Source organism: Ceratotherium simum, chromosome 36, assembly GCF_057802395.1.
Source record: "Ceratotherium simum simum isolate JZ-2026a chromosome 36, ASM5780239v1, whole genome shotgun sequence".
Taxonomy (NCBI): Eukaryota; Metazoa; Chordata; class Mammalia; order Perissodactyla; family Rhinocerotidae; genus Ceratotherium; species Ceratotherium simum.
In genome coordinates, this window is record NC_141935.1 from 5603109 (window position 1) to 5620627 (window position 17519).

A 17519-nucleotide genomic window follows, 5' to 3' on the forward strand; every position below is an offset into this window, starting at 1 on the left:
GCCAGAAACTGACAGGTGAGGTTGTTGGCTTTTTGGCCACAGAGATGTTGAAGTTCTGAGAATAGTGACAGGCGTTGAGAGAAGACCAGGAACCAAGTTTACAAAGAAGAAAACACTGCGAGTTTGGGAGATGAGCCATAGGCAGTGCTGGAGCTAAATAGCCTAAGCTTCAAAGGAGCTGGGATCATCTTTCAGGAAAGATGGAGAGAAATAGTCTGAAAGTAGTAAAGGGCAAGAATATGCAGCCCTCCATCCTGTTGGAGAGGGTTGTAAGGGAAACGATGTGTTCAGGAATAGCCATATTTTATTAAGACAGAAAAGTGAAGGGAATTCTTTTAAGAGAAGAACTTTTTGTTAATGCAAAATTTTTATTCTTTTCACAGACTTAAACCAGATTGGGTTTTGAGAAGAGATAACATGGAAGAAATCACAAATTCCTTGCAAGCTATTCAAATGGTGATGGATACGCTTGGCCTTCCTTATTAGTAAATGTAAACATTTTATCAGTATGTACAGTAAAAAGAAATAGTAGAGCTAATCATGTATATGTAAAGTGTTTTTGGCTTTATGTAACTTCAAAAATCTGACTTTGTATTAAAATTTAAAATATATACGTAATAAAGTGTTTTTTATGTTTGTTGTTTCTTTTATTTAATACCTTTATGCATGTAACAAACTAATGTCATAAAATGATTATAACACTGTTATTCATGTCTGTTATCTTAAAATATTATATTAGATTGAATATAATCATATTCCTAAAGGGAAAGGAATAGCTTATTGCTCCTGTTTTATAGATAAATTGAGGCATTTTTCTAAAACAAATTTTGGAAATTTAAGGTTCTGCCAACTCAGTGAGAAGAGGATAAAATAATCCCACAAATGCCATAGACAGCATCCCATTTGTTTCCTTGACTGACTGGACCATGCGATAGGCAAGTGAGCCCCTGTAGGTAAATAAAATGAATTCAACTTACCCCTTCATATACTAAAAACTCTTAACTTGTAACTGATTGGGGTTATAATTTGACCTAGGATGAGCGTGGTATTGCTTATAATAGAACCATGTTGTCTAGTCACATACTGCAGGCCTGAAAATGATTCAGTGTTGAAACAAAAGCATGTTATTTTTCTATAGCTGTGGGTCACTGTTACCAATACTGAACTGGTGTGGTTCTAGGGCCACGGAAGCCTATTTCTAGTGGCTATTGGAAATCTGAAAGAGTCCCAAAGTCTGTCCATACATGGAAGCCATAAAAGTTTTTAACTATCTGAAATAAATCAGTAGTAGCTGGAAATGAAGAGACCATTTAACTACTTAATTTGTTAGCATAAGGATTAAAACTAAATTAGTCTGAAATTGTCAAGGGTTTGGTTAGGATTGATAAAGACCATATTGGTGTATTAAAGAGTACGTTGAAATTAACTCTGGAGAATATTTGGTATTTCTTTGTCTTCTTTTAATAAAGTATTTTAGAGACTCTTGGTACTTAGTATTTTCCAAAAACTTTCATTTAACAGAATTTTAGTATGAACAATCTATTACTTTGGTAAATTATACCGCTAGGATATAATCAACCAGCATAAAAATGATTGGTAAAGATGAAATCATCTTTCTTCACCTTTAATTTTGAAAATATTTTTAGTGGTTATCACATTGTAGGTTGTCAGTTATTTTCGTTTAATACATTAAAGATGTTATTCTGTTTTCTCCTTGTTTTCATCATCTATGTTAAGAAGTTCAGCAGTCATAGTATTGCTTGTTTGAAAGTAAAGTTTTTTTTTTTCTTTCTCAATGATATTAAGATTTTTCTTTCCTTCAGTTTCCATCAGTTTTACACTGAGGCTCCAATTAAATGTATGACAGACCTTTGATGATGCCCCACACATCTGCATGCTCCTAGTTCTAGTACCACACCACAGAGGTGGCCTGGGCAGGTGCTGCTTCTGCCATGGTCTTGAAGTTCAGGCATCAGGAAGACACCTGTACAAATGCTGACTTCAGGACCATGCCATACTTACTGTATCCCTGTCAACAGGAAATGCTCTACAGCCCATCCCTTGACATCCATGAAGCTGGAGACGAGATTCTCAGGCTTCTGCAGCAGTTTCAGTAAAGCCATGTGCCTCCAGGATTGTTCTAACTAGGCAAAATGGCAGAACCAATGCAAATGTAGCTTCTGCTTTATAATACTCACTTTTGACATCCGTTTCTTCTGACTATGCATCTACTGGGTGGAAACTAGATCAGTTCAAAAGCTGTGATGTCCTAGTGTCTTGGAGGTGTACTTTCACATGTGTTTAGGTAAACTCTACAGGAGACAGAAAGGAGTGGAATGAGCCAAACATTTCCTTATTTATCCCTAAAGTGCCAATTTTGGAAAAATGTTGGGTAGAAATGATAATTTGTTAAGCAGCCATATAGCCCATAGAATATATTCAGATATGTAACTAAAAAAGCTTTTGTTATAGTTGGTTATTCAAAGTCTTTATGAAGAGGAGAGATTTTAGAATTTTATCATTGACAGGTAAGGTTTAGAGATAATGAAGGAAGAAAGAAGGAAAGAGGATGACATTATTTCATCTTTGTCATCTTTTAATATTTCCATTAAATGGATTATTGCCCTTTTTCCCTGAATTGGGATATATTTCCTTGGAATGTATTTATGAATCTTGGCTTAAGATTTTGTCTCGAAACTTTTTTTTTTTGGTGAGGAAGATTACCCTGAGCTAACATCTGTTGCCAACCCTCCTCTTGTTGCTGAGGAAGATTGGCACTAACATCCATGCCCATCTTCCTCTACTTTATATGGGACGCCACCACAGCGTGGCTTGACAAGGGGTGCATCGGTCTGCACCCGGGATCCGAACCCGCAAACCTTGGGCTGCTGAAGCGGAGTGTGCGAACTTAACCGCTATGCCACCAGGCTGACCCTTCTATAACTGTTTTTAATAGTGACTTTTTTAGGGATCGGCAAACTGTGGAGTACTAAATTATCCTCAGCAGAATTTCTATAACATGCTTGAGGTAGCTACTATTTTTACTGTTATTTTAGAGATGAAGAAATGTAGGTACAAATGAGTTCTCTTTTTCCAAAGTCACAGCCTGGATATTGAGATTATAAGTCAGAGCTGAGTGACTCCAAAGTCTTTACTCCAAACCTGTAGTATTTAAGCAAGCAAAACTAGACAGGAAATTTCTGAAAAACAGGACTCAAGTGTAAGGACTAGACTTATTGTATGCTCTGGTATATTCTATATCTAGGGTAGCTAAAAGGATGGTACTAAAAAACATGACTAGAGTAAACAGTCAAGCAGAATAGAGAATCTAAAAATAGACCTAAAATATACAGTACAGGAATTGAACATATGAGAAAGGAAATTCAGTGGCAAAAAAAAAAAAAAATGGTTTGATAAATAATTGGAACAGCAAGGCAACTCTCTGGGAAAAAATAAGGTTGTGTACTTATCTGACACCATTCACAAAGATTTATTTTATATTCACCAATTAAAAATTAAACCATGGGCCTGCCCGGTGGCTTAGCGGTTAAGTGCGTGCGCTCCACTACCTGCGGGCCCGCGTTCGGATCTTGGGCGTGCACTGACGCACCGCTTCTCAGGCCATGCTGAGGCCGTGTCCCACATACAGCAACTAGAAGGATGTGCAACTATGACATACCACTATCTACTGGGGCTTTGGGGAGAAAAAAGGAGGAGGATTGGCAATAGATGTTAGCTCAGACCCGGTCTTCCTCAGCAAAAGGAGGAGGATTAGCATGGATGTTAGCTCAGGGCTGATCTTCCTCACAAAAAAAAAAAAAAAAAAATTAATCCAAAAAACTATAAGAAACTGGCAATATATATATTTTTAAAAACAACGTTGGAGTAATTCTAACTGTAACACAAATCCCAAAATCTTGAAAGAAAAGATTAATTAACTTGCAAAATCCACTGTAATAAATTTAACAGATAAATAGCACACCAGGAAATGTATATACAATTCAAAATCACAGATCAATTCCATTTTCTTTAATAGATTAAAAATCCAGGGGCCAGCCTGGTGGAGTAGTGGTTAAGTTCGAATGCTCCACTTTGGCCGCCCCGGGTTCGTGGGTTCAGATCCCGGGCATGGACCTACATGGCACTCATCAGCCATGCTGTGGAGGCATCCCACATACAAAGTGGAATAAGACTGGCACAGATGTTACCTCAGGGACAATTTTCCTCTCTCTCTCACACACACACACACACACACACACACACAGTCCATACAAGTCCATAAGAAAAAGACTAACATTTCAATAGAAAAAGGAGCAAAGAATATGTACAAGTAGTTCAAAGAAATAAAATAAAAATGGCCTTCAAATTCATGTAAAAGTCTTCACTCTCACACATAGAGAAACAAATTATACTGTAACTGTTTTTACTTAGGTTGCAAACATGAGGTGTTTAATAATGCTGTGTTGGTGCTACGGGAAAACATCTTGTACATTGCTATTGCGAGAGTTGATGGGCATAATTTCCTTTAGAGAAATGTATCAATATTTATCTGTATCGTAAATGAACATTTCACTTTTGGAGATTTTTTCTGCTTATATATTCACACGTGCAAAATGACATGTACCATATTAGACACTGCAGAAATTTTAGCAATAATAAAATATTGTAAACAACTTCATTATCCAACAGTAATGAATTTGATTTAAATTATACGTCAATATTCCAGAAAACTACGCTGATCTAAAAACAAATTAGGAAGCCATTCATGCACTGCTATGACGTGATATCCAATATATACTGTTAAGTGCAAAAGAAATGAGTTAAAAGGTAGGCATTTGCTGTATATGCATAAGATAACTCCGGAAAAAGGCAAAAGGTACTGAGGACGTTATTTATCCTCTAGAGAGGGGAACTGGGTGACTGAGGGACAGTGTGGGATGGAGACTTCACTTTACACCCTTTGAAGTTTGTACCATGTAAATATATTGACTATTTCAAAACATAAATATTCTAAAATTATGTTGTTTAGCTTCGTTCTCACCTAGAATAAAAGATTCTTCCAGACTTAAAATTTTTGGAACATTACATATACTTCCTCCTTTAGTTTGATTTTTAGATGTAATACACTTAATATATTTACTGAAATTAGTAGGTGCTAGTAACTTTTCATTGATTAAAAATTTAGATATTTAGGGGCCGGCCCGGTGGCGCAAGCGGTTGGGTGCGCGCGCTCCGCTGCGGCGGCCCGGGGTTCGCTGGTTCGGATCCCAGGCCCTCACCCGACGCACTGCTTTGGCAGGCCATGCTGTGGCGGCATCCCATATAAAGTGGAGGAGGATGGGCACGGATATTAGCCCAGGGCAGGCTTCCTCGGCAAAAAAAGAGGCGGATTGGCGGATGTTAGCACAGGGCTGATCTCCTCACAAAAAAAAAAAAAAAAAAAATTTAGATATTTAATTTTGATATCTCAATATAGATTTTACTTTTTTAAAAAGGACTTGGAATCCTAGCTTAATACTCACTAGCTTTGTGATCTTTGACAAGCCGCTTCAACTTCAATACTCTCTAAGCTTCAGTGTATTTTTTTATAAAGTTGAGCAATGGAAAGAAATGAACTACTGATATGCACAATAATATGGATAAATCCCAAAGCATTATGCTGAATGAAAGAAGCTTTACAAAAAAAGAGTACTTGTATGTTTCCATTTATAAGAGACTCTAGAACAGATAAACGATATGATTGGTGGAAAAATCAGAACACTGGTTGCCTATAAGGGGAGTGGTGGTGGGGACTGACTGAGAAGGAGCATAAGGGAACTTTCTGGAAGGATCTATGGTAATTGGTAGGGATTTGAGATATACAGATGTATGCATTGCTCAAGACCCATAGAATGTATACTTAAAAGTTGTGCATCTCTTTCTAAATTTCATATCAAAAGAATAATCTGTAAAAAATACTGAGCTTGAGTTACTGATACATTTGCTTAAGTATTTAGAGGGGCATGCATGGATATCTGCAATTACTTCGAAATGCATCAAAAAAGGATGGATGGATAGATGGGTAAATATGTGATTTTAGAAGTATAATGAAATGTTAACGGTAGAATCCAGGTGGAGGTTATGTTTGAAAATTTTCAAATTAAAAATTCTTTGACAGTAAACAGAGACCACATAATATGCCTACACTAGAAGTCACTCAAATGTCCATGAGCAGTTGAATGAATAGATAATTTGTGGCATATTGACAGAATGTAGTACTATACAGAGAAGGAACTATCTACCACAGCCCAAGATGTGGATGAATCTCACAAGCAAAATGTCAAACAAAAGAAGCCAGACAAAAAAAAAAAAAAACACTGTATGATTCCATTATGCAGTATAGAACCAAGCAAAGCCACGCTGTTAGAAGTGAAGGTAGTGTTTAACATTGGAGTGGGCATAGGCAGTGACTTGGAAGGAAATTCTGGGGTGCTGGGACATGCTGTTGCCTGTTCTGGGTGCTGGTTTCACGGATGTGCTCAGTTTATGAGAATCCGTTGGTCTGTGCACTTATGGTACATGTACTTTTTTCTCAATATGCTGTATTTTAATAAAAAGTTACAAAATTGAAATAATAATAGCTCCCACCTCATAGTGTTACTTTGTAGTTTAAAACCCATAGAATGTAAACTCCATGAGGGCAGTAAATTTAATCTATGTTTTCACTGCTATGTACCCAAGACTAGAACATGAGCCGGTACATAGTAAACACTCACAACATTTCTCATAAATGAGTGATAAGACAGCACAGCGCCCTTCTCATCACCTGCCACAGGATATAAACTCTTTAAATGTTACACACGACTATCAATAATGTTATCCTATCTTCGCATGAGACAGTTAAGGTCATTTTTCTCTATAAGCAGTGCGATCTGGACAACACTCCATTTTAACATCAGGTATTCATGACCTCGTGATCCTAAGTTCATCTCCTCATTTGATCAACAGTGATAAAGAAACCAATGGCCACAAGTAAACTTTACTCTATGGACTTACCGTTGGGAATTAATGTTGAAAATTCACTCTGATTTTTATGCAGTCTGAGTTAAGTATTTATTCTGCTCTGCTATTGTGGCTCTTACTGGTTATCATGTTCTTATTGGACTCTGGCATGAAAAGTACTGTAAATGAACATAGTTGTGTTATTTTAGCATTATTCAAAAATATTTTAAACGAAAGTAAGGCCTGCTACAAAGGGACTTAGCCAGATGTAAATAATTAACTTTTTCTTTAAGAGAAGTATTGCGTACTTAACGAGGAGTCCCTACTGTTTTAGAAATGTTAAAATCCTTATTAAGCACACCATTGAAGATAAGGTCGAAAGACTTGGCATTTATCATCTTATTAATGATCTCAGGAGAACTCTATGCAGAAGGCAAAATTAATTATTAATATTATTCTCTAAAAAACATAAAGGGAAATTCTAACATTCATTTGACTTGAGTTTTTAATATGCTCTTTCATTTTGGCATACCAATTTTATATAAAACATACTTCTCATACATATAATTTGTTATAATATTTAGACAGATTTTTCCCTTTGGGTAAAACTAGTAAACTATTCTTATAGTAACATAACTTAGAAAAACAAAACAAGATAAAAACCCTTTGTTTTGGTAGATTTGGGGGGATAAGAGACCAGCATCTAAATACTCTAAAGGGTTTTCAGGCTAACAGCACCACCATTTAGAAGTGGCATGTTAACCTTGTTCTAATTTCCTGCTAAAAGCCATTCCTAACACCGACAAAGCTTATACAGTTTTAATTCTTTGTTCCTAGAGTAAGAGCTTAATGTGGGAAATTTGAAAAAGAAATAACCATAAATCATCAGCAAGATTTTCGACTCTCAACACTTTGAAGAAGTCACTAAGTAGTGATTGGTAGGAGGGCCATATAATTGATTATGCAAACAAGGATGCTTTTGAGAGTGAAGGGGGCTCTATTAATAATTATGTGAGACAACAGATGTAAATCAGGACTGTCCAGACAAACAATAATGTGGACTCCCTGACTATTGGAAATCTTAACAGCCAGACTGCCTATGGATGAGATGAGTGTGAGAGTGAGGGGGCAGTGCACAGGTGTGGGTTATTCAGAAACAGTTATCAGTGTTATTAGGCTGTAGGGATAGAAAACCAAGCAGGTCATTAAGAGTCAGCATAAGAGTATATACAAAGTAAGAAATCACAGCAATAAGGCTTTTCTAAAACAAACGCCATAGGGGATTTGTGGAAATAAAACATCCTATGGATTATCATTATCTTTTGGTTGAATAGTTTACCACAAATTTTCTACCAAAAAACGGTCTACAATTAAAATTATGAAAGTGAAATAAATATAATTCATTTTCCTTTACATATTTAATTCTACAATAAGATAATTTTTGCATCAATAGTTTCCTTTGGTTTTATTTCTTCTGTCTAAAAAAGGAAAAACCAGCTGATGTAATTGTCTATTACCTATCCCATGAAGACATTGCAATATTCTTGCTAATTTTCTAATTATTATATGATTATCATCATATTTCACATAAACCAAAAAATGGTTGCTGCCTGAAGACAGGAACCATGATCTCATATCCTCATGCTTTTCCCAACCCACATAGGGAACCTTAGGGGCAAGGATTGAGGTAATTATCCTTTTCGTTTCATAGCATGGGATCATCATTGGCCTATGAAAGGTGTCACTTTTGCTTTATTTATATATTTCCCACTTTTGTCTCTCACCTTGGATTCCATTTCCTCTACTGCCAAACTGGGACCCACTATAATGTGTTTAATATATTCTTAAATATGTAAATATCTTTGTAAACTATCTTGTTTTATGTATGTGTTTTACATTCAAATAAATGAAAGCTTACCATACATTTTATCTCATTGCTACTGTTTAAATATATTTCCATTTACTGAATCTATTTTGTTGCTTTTAACTGCTGCATAGGGTTTCATATATTTCGTTTATCTACCCTTCTAAAGGTGGACACAGAGTTATCTCTAATTTCCTCCTAACCACAAACAATTCTGAAATGAGTGCTGTCAGATAATCCCCTTATTTCTCTGAGAATTTCTTTGGTCTGTATGTACTCACATGTGGGACGATTGGGTCAATTCTTTTCCTTGATTTCCCGATTTACATCTGATTAGCATTTTCCTTTCCTTTATGCCTTTTTATAGATGATTTGTGGGAGCTCTTTGTAGAGTATACATTTTAACTTCTTGTTGATTTTTGACTTTGTAAATTCCTTCTTCTAAAATGTTCTGCATGTTTTGTCAGCAAAGCTTTTCACTGAAAAGAAATCCTTAATTGTGATGTAATTAAATTTATCAACTTTTGCCTTGTAGTTTCTGTTTCCCACCTCCCAGCCCCCAAATCACACAATGTGAATGGTGCCTTCATAATTGTACAACATGGAGGCCCTAAGGTCATAAAGTTGGAATTTTTATATTCTAGTGTACCAATGAGATTTCACTACAACCGTTCTGCTATTTTCCACATTTAACGGGTCATTTACATCAAGTAGTGTATTTCCATACTCAGTATTTGTACTTGTTTCTTCTTTGGAGCCATTTACTCCTGCTCTATATTCCCAGTATCTTTCCATGTCTATTTAAGGATATTCATCATGCAAATTTTAATTTCTCAATCGATCTGTTCCACTAATTGTCCTCCATGTGGTATTGATTGTCTAGTTCATTGCCTTTCTTTTATTGTGATTGAGAGCTTCACATTTCCTATTACTTTTTTCTCATGAATTCATGTTCCCCAAGACATATCAGCTACCTTGACAGCTACTATGCCTCCCCTGGTGAAGGAGGGACGTGCCCCAGGACAGAGAGTCCTTGACGCCACAACCTAGGATTGACCACTCCTTTGCCGCCCCTGCCTGAAGAGCAACCCTGCCTCTCAGGGAGGCTCCTTGTGTGTTCACCACAGCACTGCTGTTTTTGACGAGTCTTGTCATTGTAAGCCCTCGTGGTACTATCACCAGCAACTTGAGTTGCTTAAAGAGTTACTTAGGCTTAAAGAGTCACTTGTTGGTTAAGTTGCGTAAAGAGCTGCTTAACAAGTGCCATCAGCATTCAACAGTTCCTCAAAGTTGTTTTTCAGGAGGATGAACAGCTACCCACTGGCTTGAACCAGCTTAGACCAGTCCAAACCACACTGCAGGAATGAGGCCTGTGCAGAAGAATGGAAAAGTGTACAAAAGTACCCTTTGCTTTATTATAATACTAGAAACACTGACCTGGGAGGAGCTGAAGTCCTGTTAACATAACATGCATTGTATGTGGAGGTGTGTATCCGAACTGTGCATGTGCCAGCCTATGCCTGCCTCTACGTGGAATGACAACACTTCTCTGCTGAATATTCATTCTCTACCTTAAATAAAAGGTACCCACTTTCCTTGTTCAGGGAGTCATAGCTTTGTGAAATTATTTCCTATGGTCTCCATTTTGTTTGCAGCATGCTGAAAATAAAATTATGCTTTGTGTGACAAGTACTTCTGGTGCAGTTTGGTTAAATTGTCAAGGAGCAGACTCACTTTGCTCCAGTAACAATGGGTAAGGAAAATGGTGAGAATGTTTTATATCACTTTTGGAGCCAGGCTATTACAGTTCCTAAAGAAAGTTCTACAAACATATCAGGGAATTAATTCAAGAAATTATTGTGAAACCACTATATTGACTTGACAGATTTTGCAAAGCTCTTTGAACTTTGGTATTTGCTAAGTGACCTGAATTAACCTGCTTCATGTTAGTGCCTGTAAATTCAGATTCACACTTAATAACTGCTAATGAAGCAGATTTAAAACCCCAAACAGCACAAGTGGAATATTTGTATTATTATGCCATTGGGAATATCCAACGTGCTGTTACTAATCAATGTCACGCTCACCGTCTGGGTTTCCTGTGCTCATGGACAAGGTAAGTTGAAAACAGATCTGAATTCTCAGCTTCCTTCTTAAATGTAATGTCATGTCATAGCTACTTTCATGGGTCTTTTTTAAAAAAATTTAATCAACTAGTAGGGACAGTCTGTATTGTGACATCATAATAGAGAATAACTTTATAGAAAAATTATCTCATATTCATCTAAGGGGAAAATAAAATAAATTATGTTGTCTCTGTTTCCTGAGTTCCACAGAGAAAGAAGTCTCAATGTTTATGGAGATATGTGACTATGCTCACACAAATTTAGGAAATATGTCACAAGAAAAACTAGAATCTGACTTCAAAATGTATGGAGGTTTCTTATTTTTAATATAAGGAAACCTTTGGGAGAGATGGACATCTTCATAATCTTGCATATGGTGATTGTTTTATGGATTCACATGTGAAAACTCATTAAATCAGTCATTTCAAATATACGCAGTTTACTATATTTCAATTATATCTTAAATGTTAAAAGTCATTAACATCACAATCAATTTAATACTTCAACAAAATTAGCAGCAGATAAAAAGGAATATCTATTTCAACAAATAGAATTTATTCTTTTTTGTTTTTCTGTAACTTTAAAAAATTATTTTATTTTGGTCATATTGGCATATAACATTGTGTAAATTTCAGGTGTACGTTATTATATATAAGTTTCTGTATAGACTGCATTGTGCTCACCACCAATAGTCTAGTTTTTATCTGTCACCATACACATGTGCCTCTTTACCACTTTTGGCCTCCCTCATCCCCTTCTCCTCTGGTAACCACTAATCTGTTCTCTTTATCTATGTGTTTATCTTCCACATATGAGTGAAACCATATGGTATTAGTCTTTCTCTGTCTGGCTTATTTCAATTAGCATAATACCCTCAAGGTCCATCCATGTTGTCACTCATGGCATGATTTTGTCTCTTTTTATGGCTGCGTAATATTCCACTGTATACATATATCACATCTTCTTTGTCTACCCATCAGTTGAGGGACACTTGGGTAGCTTCTACATCTTGGCTATTGTGAATAATGCTGCAATGAACATAGGGGTGCATATATCTTTACGCATTCATGTTTTTGTGTTCTTTGGATAAATATCCAGTAGTGGGATAGCTGGGTAATATGGTATTTCTATTTTGAATTTTTTGAGGAATCTCCATGCTGTTTTCCATAGTGGCTGCACCAGTTTGCATTCCCACCAGCAGTGAGTGTTCCCTTTTCTCCACATCCTCTCTAACACTATTTCTTGTCTTAATAACTATAGCCATTCTGACAAGTGTGAGGTGATATCTCATTGTAGTTTCCATTTGCATTTCCCTAATAATTAGCTATGTTGAACATCTTTTCCTGTGCTTGTTGGCTATCTGTATATCTTCTTTGGAGAAATGTCTGTCCATAACCTCTGCCCATTTTTTTGATCAGGTTGTTTGTTTTTTTGAGGTTGAGTTGTATGAGTTCTTAATATACTTTGGAAATTAACCCCTTGTTGGATATATGATTTATAAATATTTTCTCCTAGTTGGTAGGTTGTCTTTTCATTTTGTTCATGGTTTCCTTTGCCTTGCAGAAGATTTTTAGTCTGATGTAGTTCCACTTGTTTATTTTTTCTTTTGTTTCCCTTGCCTCAGTAGACACAGTATTTGAAAAGATACTGCTAAGATTGATGTCAAAGAGTCTACTGCCTATATTTTCTTCTAGGAGTTTTATGGTTTCAGGTCTTACCTTCAAATCTTTAGTCTGTTTTTAGTCAAGTTTTGTGTATGGTGTAAGATAATGGTCTTCTTTCATTTTTTAGCACGTGGCTGTCCAGTTTTCCAACACCATTTATTGAAGATACTTTCCTTTCTCCATTGTATGTTCTTGGCTCCTTTGTCAAAGATTGGCTGTCCACAGACGTGTGGGTTTATTTCTGGGATCTCTATTCTGTTCCACTGATCTGTGTGTCTGTTTTTCTGCCAGTACCATGCTGTTTTGATTACTATATCTTTGTAGTATATTTTGAAATAAGGGAGTGTGATACCTCCAGCTTTGTTCTTTTTTTCAGGATTGCTTTGGCTATTCAGGGTCTTTTGTTGTTCTGTATAAATTTTAGGATTCTTTGTTCTATTTCCACCTTGTTGACTTTCTGTCTGGATGATCTATCCATTGATGTAAGTGGGGTGTTTTAGTCCCCTACTATTATTGTGTTGCTGCCAGTTTCTCTGTTTGGGTCTGTTAACAGTTGCTTTATCTACTTTGGTGCTCCTGTGTTAGGTGAATATATATTGTTAAGTGTTGTGTCTTCTCATGGACTATCCCTTTTATCATTATACAATGTCCATCTTTGTCTCTCATTAACTTTTTTATCTTGAAGTCTGCTTTGTCTGATATAAGTATGGCTACACCTGCTTTCTTTTGCTTGCCGTTTGCTTCCTTCACTCTGAGCTGATGTTTGTCTTTAGAGCTGAGATGTGTTTCTTGGAGGCAGCATACTGTTGGGTCTTGTTTTTTAATCCATCCAGTCACTCTTTGTCTTTTGATTTGTGAATTCAATCCATTTACATGTAGAGTGATTATTGATACACGAGGGCTTAATACTTCCATTTTATCTCTTGTTTTCTGGTTGTTCTATATTTCCGTTGTTTCTTTTCCCTTGTATTTCTGATTGCCACTTCAGTTTGGTGGTTTTCTGTGATGGCTTTCTCACTTTTCTCTTTATTTATGATTCATAACTCTGCTCTGATTTTTTGTTTTGTGGTTACCATGAGGTTTGTATAAAAGATCTCATAGATGAGGTAGTCCATTTTAGTTATTATTATTTTTTTTTGCTGAGGAAGATTCACCCTGAGCTAACATCTGCTGCCAATCTTGCTTTTTTTTTTTTGTACATGAGCTGCCACCACAGCATGGCCACTGATAGATGAGTGATGTAGGTCTGCACCCAGGAACCGAACCTAAGCTGCTGATGTAGAATGCACCGAACTTAACCACTAGGCCACCAGGGCTGGCCCAGTTTATAGTTATTTTTGATGCCTGATTTCCCTTTATCTTTTGTGTTATAATTGTTTGCTAACCTATTCTGATAGAGAACTGTAATTTCTGATTTTGTCTGTCTATTTATGTCTTTGCTCAGAGCTTTGTAAACTTTTGCCTTTTTGTTTCAGGTAGGAGGTCTCCCTTTATCATTTCTTGCAAGGCAGGTCTAGTGGCATTGAACTCCCTCAGCTTTTGTTTATCTGGGAAAGCTTTTATTTCTTTGTCATATCTGAAGGATAATTTCACTGGATAGGGTATTCTTGGTTGATAGGTTTTTAAAAAAATTTTTTTATTGATGTCATAATAGTTTATAACATTGTGAGATTCCAGTTGTACATTATTATTTGTCAGTCACCATAAAAATGCACCCCTTCACCCCTTGTGCCCACCCCCCAACTCCTTTGACTTGGTAACCACAAAACTGTTCTCTCTGTCCATGTGTTAGTTTATCTTCCACACATGAGTGAAGTCATACAGCTTTTGTCATTTTCTGTCTGGCTTATTTCACTTAACATAATACCATCCTGGTCCATCCATGTTGTTGCAAATGGGACGATTTTGTCTTTTTTTTATGGCTGAGTAGTATTCCATTGTATATATATACCACATCTTCTTTATCCAATCATCTGTTGGTGGACACTTGGGTTTCTTCCACATCTTGGCTATAGTGAATAATGATATAATGAACATAGGGGTGCATAAGCCTCTTTGGATTGTTGATTTCAAGTTCTTTGGATAAATAACCAAAGTGGGATAGCTGGATCATAAGGTATTTCTATTTTTAATTTTTTGAGGAATCTCCATACTGTTTTCCATAGAGGCTGCACCAGTTTGCACTCCCACCAGCAGTGAATGAGGGTTCCCTTTTCTCCACTTCCTCTCCAACATTTGTTATTTTTTGTCTTGGTGATTATAGCCATTCTTATGGGTGTAAGGTGATATCTTAGTGTAGTTTTGATTCGCATTTCCCTGATGATTAGTGATGTTTAACTTCTTTTCATATGCTTATTGGCCATCTGTATATCTTCCGTGGAAAAATGTCTATTCATATCTTCTGCCCATTTTTTGATCAGGTTATTTGTTTTTTTGTTGTTTAGATGTGTGAGTTCTCTATATATTATGGAGATTAACTGCTTGTTGGATATATGGTTTGCAAATATTTTCTCCCAGCTGGGGGTTGTCTTTTCATTTTGATCATGGTTTCCTTTGCCTTGAAGAAGCTCTTTAGTCTGATGAAGTCCCACTTGTTAATTTTTTCTTTTGTTTCCCTTGTCGAGGAGACATAGAATTTGAGGAGATCCCTTTATGACCAATGACAAATAGTGTACTGCCTACATTTTCTTCCAGGAGTTTTATAGTTTCAGGTATCACCTTGAGGTCTTTGATCCATTTTGAGTTAATTTTTGTGTATGGCAAAAGCAGATGGTCTACTTTCATTCTTTTGTAAGTGGCTGTCCAGTTTTCCCAGCGGCATTTATAGAAGAGACTTTCCTTTCTCCATGGTATGGTCTTTGTTCCTTTGTCAAAGATTAGCTGCCTGTAGATGTGAGGTTTTATTTCTGGGGTTTCAGTTCCGTTCCATTGATCGGTGTGTCTGTTTTTGTACCACTACCATGTTGTTTTGATTTCTATTGCTTTGTAGTATGCTTTGAAGTCAGGGATTGTGATGCCTCCAGCTTTGTTCTTTTTTCTCAGGATTGCTTTAGCTATTTGGGGTCTTTTGTTGCCCCATATGAATTTTAGGATTCTTTGTTCTATTTCTGTAAAGAATGTCATTGGGATTCTGATTGGGATTGCATTGAATCTGTAGATTGCTTTAGGTAGTCTGGACATTTTAACTATGTTTAGTCTTCCAATCCATGTGCATGGGATATCTTTCCATTTCTCTATGTCATCATTGATTTTTTTCAATAATGTCTTATAGTTTTCATTGCATAGGTCTTTCACCTCCTTAATTAAATTTCTTCCTGGATATTTTATTCTTTTTGTTGCGATTGTAAATAGGATTGTATTCTTGAGTTCTCTTTCTGTTAGTTCTTCATTAGAGTATAGAAATGCAACTGATTTTTGTAAGTTGATTTTGTACCCTGCTACTTTGCTGTAATTGTTGATTACTTCTAATAGTTTTCTGATGGATTCTTTAGGGTTTTCTATATATAAAATCATGTGATGGGTTGTAATTAGTATTTGGGTGGTGAACATGATGCAATCTATGCAGAAATAGGAGTATAATGATGTACACCTGAAATTTATACAATTTTATAAACCAATGTTACTGCAATAAACAAAGAAAAAAATTATGTCATCTGCAAACAGCGAGAGTTTCAGTTCTTCATTGCCTATTTGGATTCCTTTTATTCCTTTTTCTTGCCTAATTGCTCTGGCCAGAACTTCCAGCACTATGTTGAATAACAGTGGTGAGAGTGAGCACTCTTGTCTTGTTCCTGTTCTCAGAGGGATGGCTTTCAGTTTTTCCCCATTGAGTATGATGTTGGCTGTGGGTTTGTCATATATGGCCTTTATCATGTTGAGGTACTTTCTTTCTGTACCCACTTTGTTGAGAGATTTTATTATAAATGGATGTTGGATCTTGTCAAATGCTTTCTATGCATCTATTGAGATGATCATGTGGTTTTTATTCCTCATTTTGTTAATACGGTGTATCACATTGACTGATTTGCAGATGTTGAACCATCCCTGTGTCGCTGCTATAAATCCCACTTGATCATGGTGTATGATCTTTCTAATGTACTGCTGTAGTTTGTTTGCCAACATTTTGTTGAAGATTTTTGCGTCTATGTTCATCAGCGATATTGGCCTGTAATTTTCCTTCTACCTTGTCTGGCTTTGGTATCAGGGTGATGTTGGCCTCATAGAATGTGTTAGGAAGTGTTCCATCTTCCTCTATTTTTTTGAATAGTTTGGGAAAGATAGGTATTTAATCTTCTTTAAATGGTTGGTAAAATTCTCCAGAGAAGCCATCTGGTCCTGGACTTTTATTTTTTGGGAGATTTTTGATTACTGTTTCAATCTCTTTACTTGTGATTGGTCTATTCAGGTTCTCTATTTCTTCTTGATTCGGTTTTGGGAGGTTGTATGGGTCTAAGAATTTATCCATTTCTTCTAGATTGTCCAATTTGTTGGAATATAGTTTTTCATAGTATTCTCTTATAATCCTTTGTATTTCTGTGGTATCCATTGTGATTTCTCCTCTTTCACTTCTAATTTTATTTACTTGAGCCTTCTCTCTTTTCTTCTTGGTGAGTCTGGCTAAGGATTTGTTTTTTGTTTTGTTTATCTTCTCAAAGAATCAGCTTTTTGTTTCATTGATCCTTTCTCCTGTTTTTTTTTTGGTTTCAATTTCATTTATTTCTGCTCTAATTTTTATTATTTCCCTCCTTCTGCTGACTTTGGGCTTTGTTTGTTCTTATTTTTCTAATTCTGTTAGGTGTAGTTTAAGAGTGCTTATTTGGGATTTTTCTTGTTTGTTAAGGTGGGCCTGTATTGCTATGAATTTCCCTCTCAGGACTGCTTTTG

The 17519-nt window shown here is 36.2% G+C and overlaps 1 protein-coding gene and 1 pseudogene across 3 annotated transcripts in view; both read left to right on the forward strand.

The window, feature by feature from the left end:
• ASPM (assembly factor for spindle microtubules) overlaps positions 1 to 636 on the forward strand; it is a 50594-nt gene extending 49958 nt beyond the window's left edge. For all 3 annotated transcript variants that reach the window (XM_087424348.1, XM_087424349.1, XM_004438988.3), the window contains one exon: positions 384 to 636. In XM_087424348.1, the coding sequence (XP_087280474.1) occupies positions 384 to 486 (103 nt within the window). In that variant the 3' untranslated portion in view covers positions 487 to 636. The remainder of the gene's footprint in view (positions 1 to 383) is intronic.
• A 10246-nt stretch (positions 637 to 10882) lies between these two features.
• LOC101393334 (complement factor H-like) overlaps positions 10883 to 17519 on the forward strand; it is a 66966-nt pseudogene continuing 60329 nt past the window's right edge.